This window comes from Lepisosteus oculatus, chromosome 13, assembly GCF_040954835.1.
Source record: "Lepisosteus oculatus isolate fLepOcu1 chromosome 13, fLepOcu1.hap2, whole genome shotgun sequence".
In the NCBI taxonomy this organism is placed as follows: domain Eukaryota; kingdom Metazoa; phylum Chordata; class Actinopteri; order Semionotiformes; family Lepisosteidae; genus Lepisosteus; species Lepisosteus oculatus.
This window is the reverse complement of record NC_090708.1, coordinates 1,015,468-1,028,613: the sequence shown is the minus strand read 5'-3', so window position 1 is coordinate 1,028,613 and position 13,146 is coordinate 1,015,468. Positions and strand designations below refer to the sequence as shown.

At 39.6% G+C, this 13,146-nt stretch overlaps 1 protein-coding gene across 4 annotated transcripts in view; it reads right to left on the bottom strand.

The window, feature by feature from the left end:
* LOC107079092 (inactive N-acetylated-alpha-linked acidic dipeptidase-like protein 2) overlaps nt 1-13,146 on the bottom strand; it is a 295,727-nt gene that overhangs the window by 264,015 nt on the left and 18,566 nt on the right. For 2 of the 4 annotated variants that reach the window (XM_015360872.2, XM_015360861.2), the window contains exon 3: nt 4,166-4,234. The exons of 1 other annotated variant lie outside the window; for it this stretch is intronic. In XM_015360872.2, the coding sequence (XP_015216358.1) occupies nt 4,166-4,232 (67 nt within the window). In that variant the 5' untranslated portion in view covers nt 4,233-4,234. Of the gene's footprint in view, nt 1-4,165; nt 4,235-5,801; nt 5,940-13,146 lie in introns of all 4 variants that reach the window. One more of the 4 variants, XM_015360862.2, reaches the window with a different exon arrangement.

The window sequence follows — 13,146 nt, the reverse complement described above, 5'->3', positions numbered from 1 at the left end:
GTAAAACCTTAAAACTAATTTCACTAATACTTTAAAACAATGTCCTCAAATTTGTAACGTACTCTGGCTATAGACAGAATACACAGGAATATTCAGGTGCTTTTCTCTGTCTTTCTGTAAGAAACAATTTTAACAATCCCAAATACTGGAATGCTGGGTAAATTCATTCCGGTTTTCCCAAATATAGTTTGCGTGAAAAGAGGACATTTTGTGGTGTTCCAAAATTATTTGTATGCTCTATTATCTTAAATAAAATATAACTGGCAAAGTGGAAATGTGTATTCAAAGATGATAAAAATCACCTCGGCTTCCAGACAACAGAAATTCTTAAAGCAATTGCAGATGAGTCTGTAAACAAAGTGTATTGCTCTGATTTCTTTCCAGTTCTGAATCAAGGCTTCACGCATGTAGGAGAAAGATTCCTGGAACATGAAAAGACGTCTGGAAACAATGTGTCAATCTGGAGTTGCTTTCCAGGAGATTTTCATTCTTTTTTATGTATTTTTTAATTATACACTGCAATACACTTACTGTTCTTGGAATACTGCTCAGTCTTAAGCCAATTAAGCCCATATTTCTGAGAGATACTAATTACGTTTTTATTGCGTAATATGTTTTAGAATATTCATTTTCTTACAGTCATAAATGGGTGAAAATTAATACCAAATAACATAATCACTTCCAACACATGTATTTATGAGCTGTATTATACATTTTTATTACACATTTCTGGCTTTTTGTGTGTTGCTTTCCCGGACACAAGTATATATTGTGTCTTATTAAAGAAAGGCTTCTTTAATAAAACAGCGCAGTAACAGACTTTCACTGAGTAGGGAAGATTGTCTTCATTTACGTCACCATCCAGGTTTGTATCAATAAAGAAAAACAGTAAAAAGGCAAATAAACAGGTAGACAGACAGACAGGACGATAGACAGGTATACAGCCAGCTAACAGGTACATAAACAGGCAGGAAGACAGATAGATAAAAAGGTACACAGACTGACGAGCACATAGACAGACAGATTGTAATCTAACCATAATAAACTTTATTTTTATACATTGCCTATAAAAGTAGTATCTCAAAGAGCCTGCAGTTTCTTGAAGACAGCAGCTAAGCACGCTGGCTGTCATCCGCACTCTGCGCAGGGTTTTAGAAGCGGAGGCAGCACTCAGGCTCTCCAGGCCCTCCTTTCTATCCTCAACTCACAGCTTTGTCTTCACGCACCAGTGGGCCGATTGGCCGTCTCTGGTGCATCAAAACCAATATCAAAACCTTCTGCATTAATTACTTCCTGCAGTCTGAGCTTTATAATGAGTCTCCCCGGGAACTGAAAGAGACAGGGTACCAGGTTGGTGATCAGAAGCGGGGCGGAATTCTTTCAGGAGGCCCACATAACACTGCAGCTCATTCCCCTGCTCCACAGGGCCTGGGCAGAGTTCCCTGGCCACCGAAAGCAGTTTTATTCTCCTGCCCCAGAATGGTTCAGACGGTGTCAGTCAATATTATCTTATTTAAATAAACATGTATTTTACACCCTTACCAGCATCAAAGGAAAGCTGACAACATTTCTGTTGTTTTGCACACACAGAAAGTGCACATATAGAAAGGATATATCTTCTTTTTTTCCCTTTTGGGTAGGAATATTCAATATTTATGCACTGTATCACTTTTGTTACCCCTAAATTTGGCAAACAGTGAAGCATACATTAATTGACGTTCAAAAAGCATTCCATCAGAATAGATGATGGTGAAGAGCACGCCACAATCTGCTTCACTCAGAAATTATTTAACAGCTCTCACGATCACAAACCTATCAAATAAGCAATGAAAAGCTTTCCCCAAGCCTCTGCTGGCCTAGGAAATATTTTTTGTTCATCTTGGAACACGCAAGAAAATAAACAGTTGCAAGTCTTATGTTGATCCATTAAAGTCTTTTGGAAGACTAAAAACAATGTGAAATACAGGCATCTGTAAGCTTATGTCAGCAGTAGACCTGCCTGTTTCAACAGGTTTTTATTGAAACATCACTGAAATAAGGTACTTTTATTTACATCTCACATAGCGACATAGAAAATATAATTCTTTAAAAGATAAACAAACTTGTGATAATCCTCTGTTTATCACACAACTCCATCAGGGGAGAACTGCAGACCATGAAGTAGCAGCAGAAAAAAGGTTAGCTAATTTAAAGGATTTTCCAGATTTCCAAAGCCAATAGTGCATTACAAGTATCACACACTCTTCGGGCTTCTAATGAAACCACACTTCTCAGAACAGGGGCGAGCAAGTGTCTGTTTCTACTGAAAATGTGTCCACTTACCACAATAACCCACAGTCGTGAGCAGATACAAGTATTAGAGCTGCTTTCTGAAACCCAGATGTTTTGAGGTTAATTATTAACAATTCTCAATATTTAATTTTCAGTTTAACATACAAAAATTTTAATTTTAATGCATGGGCCATTAATGTGTATTAGATAACAGTTCAACCTACTCTGATGCTCCTGGTTCAACTTCTATTCCTGGCACTGCGATGCGGTCATTTGTCAGATACTGTAGCTATAAAAGTAATCAACCAACCAACCATGTAAGATCCAGCTTACTCATTTTAACAATGAGGTTTTCCAGAAGGTAGATCACTGTCATGGATGGGATGGTCAGAGATACAGATACTGTATGTGAAGATCTCTGGGTCTCTAATGACGTTTAGAATACACATTCAACAACTCTGGCACATGGGTGCCACACAGCCCCTTCCCAGAGTTCTGCTAGGGCTCAGACACTCAGCAGTGTGTACTCAGGGCAGCACAAAGGGGGCAGGGGAGGGGGGTTTCTGTGGCATCAGATTTTAGAAAAATGTAATAATAATAGAATAATTAGATCTGAACATTCTGTTGAGATCGATCTCCACAAATGGACTTTAAAAAAACTAACATACTCCGTTCTGTATTTCATTTAAATTGGTTGACTTAAGCAATAAACATTTCTCCTCATTTTCACTTTGGAGAGCAGGAGATCTGCCGCACTTCATCAATCCAGGGTGTTATCTCTGGACAGTGACTTGTAAATTGTAAGCAACACTATCAATCATGAAGAAACAGCTTGTGATTCTTAGTAATGCATTTCCATTAAACAGCCTCCAGAGAACAACTTACAACCAGAAGCCCTTAAGCTTCAAATACCAGACAATCAATAAAGGAAGCTCACAGGTTTGGTGTATTAAAGACATGTAATATTATATTTTAAGGCAAAATGGAAAAGAAAATAGAAAAGGCTGAAGCTTGCAAATTCATTAACATTTCAAAGGCAGGTCTTAATAAACTAAAGGTCTTAGCAATCACACTTGACTAGGCACTTCCTTTATAAAAAATAAAAAGCATCTCTTTCAAACAATGAATATAACCTGCATCAGATTATACACTGAATAAGATATCAACAATGTGGGTCTTTTAGTCTGAAGCTTTTAAATTAATACTGAAATTAAATTTTTCAGGGGACTGCATTAGTGATTAATATTTGGTAGCCCGTTTCATTTGATCTCAAGGAGTTGTAAGCCATGAATCAACACAAAACTAAGCTATTAAAATGTGTGGTAATGAGACTGTCAAAAGCAGGGACTTAACACGGCACATATTTATCCCATCGGAAAGGCCTGCCTAAATACTTGATCGAAAGGTGTGCAAATTCAGTTTAAAATACACTTCTTAGGTTCTGATGTCTTACGGTGTTTTGACACAATTGTAAATCAGACTTAGCAAACTGTACAAATTCATATTCTTAAAAAAAAACATTTACTAATGCTGCTCATATTAGAGAAAACCACCTTTCTATAGACATAGAGAGACACATAGAGAACTGCATGCAAAGATTCTAAGGATTCAGGCCAGTATTAAATGGAAAGTTACTGTGCTATGGGAGAAACTCTTTATATTGTGCAGGGGTTTTGATTTAATCTGTCTTTAATTGTATAGGAGTATCTGAAAATAATTAATCAGGGAGTGTTTATGCATTGATATTGTTGTGCATTAGTTTCAGTTTATTCCAATTATGCAATCAAATGAAAATTACTATTATAATTGAAAATGGTTTTTTTGCATTTAATAAGGGCCAACATGCACCACCTGAAAACAGGAGTGATGTGTCAGAAACTTGTTTCTCTCTTACCGGGTAAATTGGTTTCAACACAGAGTCTCACAGCTGTTTTTGAGTTAATTGCCTCAGTCGGTTTCATTCCTAGAAAACACAATCCCACACAATCAATTTATCATGGGGAGCAATTCTAGAAGAAAATATTATGATCCTTCACCATTTATTATTTGTGTTGTAGCTCAGGTCACAGCACTACTTGAAAAGGTCTTCAAGACAACTCTGTATTTAATATAAACTGAGTAGATTATAGTTCTATTCATAGTGACAATACCTTTTCTTAATCATGTAATTAGCATATAAAAGTTGTAATATTAAGAGCAGCCACAGTCAAATAATAATTTTTGTTCAATAGATCATAGTCCTACAAAACAATCCTTAAAAACTATTTTTCTCTTTCTAATAAAATCACTGTATTTGCTGTTACTATTATATCAATAGTAAAATACAATTAAATAACTACCATTAATACTTGTTGGATTAATGTGATGTGATATAATTTCATTCTGACAGTCTTCATATACTGAATTGCACCACAGAATCCCATGATCACATCTGCCTCATTTTAATTGGCTGCTACAAAACTGTTCCCTAGCAACGACCATGACCACTATAAAATTCCAGCATTTTCTTTCCTATCTGCTGTTGTGTGTTCCTATAAAACACAAAGATTCATTCTATTAAGAACAGTTCAGCCTTGAAAAAGCCCTCCATAAACTCCTACTGCAGTGCAATGTCAAAGTATTGCTTATTTGTCATGTGTTAATATTGAAGGTCTCTAGTTAGAATCCTTGCAATTATTTGGAATATACAATTAGAATGCTTTTTTAAAAAAACATATGCTCTGGGAATGGAGATACGTATTGCAATATCTGGACTGTATCTATTAATAGAAAACATATGTTTTATACACAAATTAAATGCAGTACATTATCTGACACTTCTCAAAAGAAATAAAGGACATATCAGTATCTGTTCAGCAAAAAATTAAAAAAACAATATCTGTTTTGCTACTTTCTTGAAGATGTTTATAGACTATACACTTTGCTACAAGTTTCAGTTTGTGTTAATTGGCTGTTCTTTTCCTTGACACTTAAAGACGCACACTCTGAACCATGATACTTATTTTTTGTTAAGTGATTTGACCCAGCATTTGTGGAACATCAGCTCTTGTCTTGGAATATCTTGACTTCCATACAGCTCTGTGTGAATAAACGTGCACAAACCACAGTTTCAAGTAATAGGACTGTGTCCTGTTTGCTAGTGGATTGACATTAAAGTGGCATTAAAGCTTTCACCTGTTAGGGCACAAAACAGACTCGATAGCAATAATAAAGTATGATAAGGAATAGAACACAAAACCAAAAGCTAATTCTGAGAGCACTGGTACAGCACACTCCACTCCTGGGAGAAGCAACTACACATTGATCCAACTTCAATGAACAAACAGATGCGCTAATGAACAGTCAAAACTAATATGAAAACAAAGGTTTACAGTACGTCTTAAAACTTAAAACTAGTGTCTTTTAAAAACATTTTCATTCACATTGCATACCATATATGTACTTGAGTATAATGCAATGTCAATGTACCACTTGTAAGAAACAAACGATACTGTAGCTCAAAGAGAAGAGTATGAACTGGACCTCTTTACCTCAAAGCGACTGTCTCCAGTGATTAGCGAGGGTTAGCAAGTATGTAAGTGATGCTGCCTCTGTTAACCTCTGTATCTGCTGAACGGGAGATGAACTGCAATAAGTCCTGTTGTAATGATTTTCATTTATGAGGGGCACTGTGGAAATACAATGATAAAATTCTATTCAAATCTGAGCCTCAATGGGTAAATTTTAAACTCATTTCCATGACAGCAATTACATTTTGAGCTGTGTGACAAAGTATTGCGAAAGTTATTTCTCTGTTAACAGGCACACTTTTCTGCTTTTCTGCTGAGTCTAACAGGAGCTTTTAAACACAGCAGCTACACCGCAAACAGTTCCTCTGGCAAGTAAAATGAAAACAAATTAAAATGATGAAAATGCTTACCACAAAAACAAAACAAAACAAGAGACTCTGTCTTTCTAAAGGGAAAATGGAGAAAACTGCAAACCGCGATCTTTGTATTTGGGCTAGGTACAATACGTACACCGGGACTGTTGAAAGAAAAATATTTTGCAAAAAATTTCATGTGGTAACAAAATAAAACAAAAGCCTTGTACATAAAGGCACCTAGCAAACCCAGGGGTATGATACTACAATTATTTGCATGTAACACTGGTGACATTATGCTATCTACTGTACATGTTATGTGCTCATCACAAATCACATGAAAATTGGATTCCAAGTCCAACCTGAGCCATGAGCCCTGAGCCCTGCCTGAGCCCTGAGCCCTGACCTCCAAGTCCTGACCCTGAACCCTGAACCTTGAACCCTGAACTCCCGACTCCTCAATCTTGAGCCCTGAGCCCCGTGGTTTGGATCACAGCGGGGGAGGACAGGCTTTCCTTCATCTGGGCTGCCAATCAGGTTTCCAAGAACATCTCTGCTGTTCTCCAGGTGCCTCCATGCTGCTTTTGCACCCAGCTGAGGCTCTGAAGAGGGAGGGGGGCTAGAAGCACAGTTCCCACTCTGATGAGTTAAATTCATGTGGCCATGCTTGTACATTATTAACTCAATAGTCCGATGTGTGACAGTGCGGTACTGTGGAGGTTAGCACTGCAGCCTCACAGCTCTTGGGTCCTGGGTTAAACTCTGGATTGTGTGGAGTTTGCGTGCTCCTCCTGCGTACACACTGGATCACTCCCACCTCCCCTGGACATGCTTCCCTTTCCTGGTCAATTAGTGCCACTGAATTGTTTCCCTGCAGTAACACCCTCTCATTCAGGTAATGCATGGATGACTAGATATTCACTAACTTCTTCCACATGTAATGTTAAATTCAGTACAAAATACAATGTTTTGGAAAACAGTAAACAAAACATTGGTGAATGGGTGACTATAAGCTATAAATTTCTCTGATTCTCATATTATCAGATGACAACATTTAAAAGGTTATTAAGTTAATGTCAGAGAGGATGCAGTGGAGACAGGTTAAGCAGAGAGAAACCTCTTGTGTTAATCCTTGTCTAAACCCCACAGGGTTCAAAACACAACTCCATGTGCAACACTGGACAAAAGAAAGTTTGTCGACGAAACAAGGCCACTCTGCTCACCCAGCTTGTCGAGTTAAAGGAACAGGGTTCCAGCCCTAAACATCCCTTATTCCTCCTTCATTTTCTCCGCCTCATGTCTCCCAACGAACCGATAAAACACTTTACTGCCAATCAGGAAAATGAAGACTTTAAATACAGTACCTCAATTCACTTTAAAAAAACAGCAAAGTTTCTTGTTTATTAGTGGTGGTTAACAAAGACATCACTTTGCATGCATGATGTTATCTAAAATAACATAATAATCATCTTCATCATGGTAGCCTAGACACTTGTGTCTTTGATGAACTGAACCCTATTATCACCGTAAATTTGGTGGCAGAGGAAGAGCATCTAACCAGGCTATTATTTTAATTATGTTAGCATATTTATTACACTCCTCTGCCTACTGTGTGTCGAAAGGTTAACAGTTCTAAAGCTGCCGTCTTTAAACTGCGGTGGTCCTTATCTATAAACCAACAGGAGCTGCATAAATAATACCCCTTGTGGTCCAGCTACCCAGTCTGGTGTGATTCCAGGTGGACTCATACTGTATAAATACCTTCAAAGCTTTTAAATTAAATCCTGTTGGGGGTGATTTTCAATTTAGATTTCAGATATTGGCTGAGCAAGGCGGGTAATGCATTTCAAATAAAAACATAATGTACCTATGCATGTTCCCACCTGACTTTGATCTTAATACGGCCCAGGTGGCAGTGGATGGTTTACTCATATACATATTAAAATGGCTCTTCCTGTGAGTGAGGAATCCTAAGGGTGGTAAAACTCGCGAGTGTGCAAAAGCGGAAGACCGAGGGGTCGAGTGCCTAGCCCCCTGCGCTAATGGGAGGCTTCTTGTGGCAGGCGGTGGCTCAGACAGAATAAGTGTACTAAAGCACAGGAGGCAAGGGATGCTGCTGCCCAGAGGAAATATCTGCTGTGGCCACGATCGCACCCTGAGGAGCCCAGGAGCACTTCCACGGTGGTAACACTCGGGCGGGCGGAACTGGGGAATCGCTAGACTCCAGCGGACGAAGCTGAGAGGGCAGCTCGCGAGGAAACAGCAGGACCTCTCCGATTCCTGCAACGGCCTCATCCCATCTCCGGTCCAGTGGCCAGTCATGCCATCGAAACAATCCTGCAGCGGAAACGCCCGCGGTCCCAGTCTGGGCACGTTCGGAAGAAGCGCTTGCGGAGCAAAGGAAGAACCTCACGGGAAGAGGTTGGTGGACCGAAATGATTTTCCTGGGGTTTCTGGTGTACGGCCGGACATCTCCTCCCCGGGCACAAGTCCGTGGCGGAGGACCCTGAGCTGGACACTGACTCCGCCAGCTGTCCACACCAGGGAAAGCTGGCGTCTGCTACACTTCCGAAAAAACAACAAATGCTCTTAACTCACAAATAATACGACTGCAGCAAGGACACAATCATATTATGCGTGTTCTACACAAAGGTTTAAATGGCAGACACAAAACGGGCCTTCTTTTTCTTTCACAAGGTCTACAGAAAGAGAGGTGTATTAGTCTCTCAGGATGGTAAGCTTTGCTTTAAATGGCAAGATGACAGGAGAGAAATCCAGGGAATTACGGTTTAGTTCCCTAACAAAGACAGTAATATCTCAAGATAGTGCAAGTGCTAAATTCCTTTTAGTATATTATCTCATGAATTCACCACAAGTCAAACCTCCCAGGAGCTCATCCTATTCTATTAGGCTTTATATCCCTGCTCTCCATGCTAGACAGAGATTTCAGCTGTGAGAAGACTAAGCTGAACGGCAGACAGGTCCGAATGCAGCGGAGGTTATGTGATGTTAACCTCACACTACAGGAATGGCACGGATACCCTGAAGAGCTGTCAGATTCAAATCTGTGCAGAGGGAACGGAAGCAGTGGCCCAGTGGAACACAGAACCATCCCTGCAGGAGATAAGAGCCTGTGCAGTCTGGCATTCCAGACCAGGGGATGAACATAAATTGTACACCTATTTTAAAATGATAAGTTGTGTTTTATAAAACTTAATAATAAGAAGAAGTAAAACACGCTCAATCAAATATGAAGTTTAATTTACATAAATACTGCAATGTAGGGTACTTCTTCTAAAATGAATCGCTTTTCAAGTGCAAGTACCATTGAGGTAAAAGTGACAATAATACGCTGTGAGCAGAAAACTATTCCCCCACCAGACTTTTCTGAACTTCCCTCAGTGATATACTGTATTATTGATAGGTCAGGTGAGAACAGCAGATAAATCAAGATAAAGCCTAGCCAGTCAATGTATCCACGTGCAAGGAAAGTGCAGTATACAGCAGTCAACCCTGAGCTACGTCTTTTTCACTCACACAAAGGACTCATCACCTGAACTTGAAGTGACTGCCGTCTTCCATTTTAAAAATTAAAAGGGTAGATTACAGGATGTAGTTACCTCATCCCTTAAGAAACATACTAACCTAATCCCTTTAACCTTACTGTAAACGATCCAACATCAACTTCTATTCTAGTTTTCCCCTCTCCTTTCTCACTGCCTAGAAAGCAAGGACTTATCCTAAATTATCTTCCTGGTCAGTAAATCCTCTTAGCATCTAATAATCGCCTTTCTTCAAAACAAAACCTCTCAGAGCTCAGTCTGCTGCTTTGAATCCCACTGCCTCACAAATTGGGATAAAACCCAGAGGCCAGACTTAAGCCTTCCTTTGTAAAGAGACCCTAGTGTGTTAAATGCACACATTTAAAAAGCAAAGCCTTCCATCTGCTGCAGTGACTGTACAGCCACCTGTCTGCATTCTGTAATGGATAAAGTGTTTTCTAACAAGGACCTCCTCAAGAACACAAGCATGCTGGAAACACCACATATCAAAACCCAATCCCTGTTTACACACAAGAAAAACCAAAGAAAGGTTGTGTAAGCTTATTCAGTAAAGAAAGCTGGAGTACAGGTTTAAGCAGATGCAGACGTGTGTTTCAACAGATTTGTCACAAACAATATTTTCCCCATTTCCAGCTCTGCTGAATTATCATCTCCCAAGATATATAAGCTTATTTGCACTTGCAGTTTACTTGCACTGAATGTATTATACAGTATTCCTAGAGAAATTAAATGAACGCAAATGTGCGCTTAATGTCTATACAGATATTTTTAAGTAAAAGAATTGCTATAATTGCAGAAATAAAATAAAGCAGATGGGTATTCCCACAAGGTGCTTAACAGATCTATACAACATTGATGGTTTAATTTTGTTGCATCAAAGTCCATTTAATTATCTCAGAGAATCTGATTTAGCAAGTTATACCCACTTCGCTCAGAGAATGGCTACGCAGTGTGCTACACTTGTGCTAATGCAACAAAAATGCCCCGGCATGCCTGCAGATCACTGTATCTAATGAATCAGACAATGAGCCTTTTACCTCTACAGTAGTATCTAAGCATGAGGGAGAGTGGAAGTACAAGCATGCTGAAGTCAGAATCTTTACGTCAACTGCACGTTTATAGAAAAAAACACTTTAGAAAAGCAAACCTTTGCACATTTTATCTCTGACTTTGTATAATTTGTAAGCTAAAGTAGCCCAAAAATTAAAAAGTCCAAACTTTGCTTGGGTTTAATTGCTTATCTGATTCAGGTACTGCAATAAGTGATCAATCCCTAATGTGTTTACTAGCAGCTATATCACAAGTAAGCAAATCACATGGTACAGCCTAACGGAGGTGTTGCACTGCAGCCTGAGTCAGTTACATGAGTCAATGTGCTGGCAAAAAGGAATCCCTGCAATCTGTTGCCTGTGACATCATCGCTGGGCATGCAACAATGCAACAGGTTGACAAGTATCATTGGATACAAACTGCTGACATACTGAGTAACACTGGGTTTCTCCAGAGCATCGACGGCAGGTTGCTTCTGCAAGGGATAAAAGTTGCCTTAAGTTGCCTTGTGTAACCAATGACAGCTGGGCAAGTTCATAAACATCATTCTGAACTTACAGTTGTTTCAGGGACAGAAACATCCTCAAATGAAAATACCCACAGATCTTTCGGATCTGGCTTTTAACCATCTAGTGAAAAGTTCATCTCAATGATGTGTGATGTTTCATGAGGGCCATGCAAATCAGATCTTCACCCCCTCCTCCTCAGCCTCAGACTGAGAGCCGAGACACTCTGCTGTGCCTTACACGACTCCACTACCTGTCAGGCGTGCGCAGGTCCGCTCTCAAACATCCCACTGGCTTCAGAAGATTAGCTCAGAACTGCTGCCAGTACTGACGAAACAGCAAGTAGCAGACAGTTCATTTTACAAAAACTTAATGGAGCGAATGGCTCTTGCTGTTTAATACGAGTACCGTCAAGGTATCTAAGCAAAAAGTCTCAGCTGTCATCGGCGACAGGCTGAGCAGAATTATTTGTCATGCTAGGCCAGATAAGGGTCTGCTGGAGTGGCGCCTGGCGAGTCCACCTGTAGAACGGGCTCTTTCTGCACCTCAGCTAAAATGTCACATGAATTTTAATGCAAAGCTAACCTTTGTCACAAAGATTATTGTGCTGATATATTGGCTTGTCAAACAGTGAAAAATGCTTTCATAACAGTCTTTCACATGCATAACATCATTTGCAAATTTGAAACTACGTGTACTGTACCAGTTTAAGCCTAAAGCCCTCAATAACAAATAAGAGATTCAATCTTCCTGTCAATGTCTTTTTGTTCACACTTCTTGGGGAAGAATCGTCTTGTTCTCAGCAGCAACCTCTCATGGCCAGAGTGTCTGCTTCTTCAATGAATCTATTAAATTAAAGCTCATCTTTTTTTCAGAAGCTTCCTGATTCCACTGTCTGTGGCTCGCCGAGATCTGAGCTCACACTTTCTGCTGCCATGTGGTTATGTATTGTCAACAGTACTTCTATATCCATGTGCAAAAGAAGACCGAACCGAAGTCTAAGATGGTTATTGCTTTTACAGTTGCTACATGTTTTTGGCTAAACTCGTGCATGGTTGGTCTCTGTACAGTTTCCTGAAGTGCCTTGAGAAATGTCTGAGTCAGCCTGCGTGAATGCTGAATTACTCTTACTTCAGCATGAAGTCCAAGGAAATCTCTTCGCCTCTGTGTTAATGTCTGACGACAGAGTAACAAGGTCTATCTGTGCTAAAGCTAAAAAATTGTCTGCTACAATTTACAGTGTTTCAGCCTTGAAGAAGAATGGTAACGATACAACCTTCCCCCATTCTGGAGACTTACAAACACTCATAGGACAGATAAAATCTCATCCAGGATTATGCGCCTTGGAGATGTTATCAACTACGCCACTTTGAAAATGGACAGTGTTTCCTGATCAGCCCACAGAAGATTTCACAGTGGTCAATAAGCCATCACCACCAACATTAAACTGCTGTCTCAGCTACCATTGTGAGCACAAACTAGGCAAAATCAGAAACAAGGCAGAAGGTAGCAAGTCAGACTACGGCTGACTGCCAGATCAGTAATTCAAAGTTAACTTAACACACAAGACAAGTCTAGGTCCAACAACGTTCATGAATAAATACATTAACCCTTGCAGTAAAAACTAGTAATGCCCTCTGCTCATCTGTAACCTTACTACAGTCTTGTTTTTATTTGAACAGCCAGCACCCCTGGGCTCATTTAAGCAGTGCTTCATTACTTAACCATGTTCAAAACAGATAAATAATCCCGTCCAGGGTGCATCCTGACTTGAAACTTTTGCTTGCTGGGTTAGGCTCCCCTGTGACCCTGAATTGGATAGAAAATAGATAGATGGATAAAAAACTTTAAAATCTATAAAATCGATTAATAGTTACAGAAAGTGAACATTACA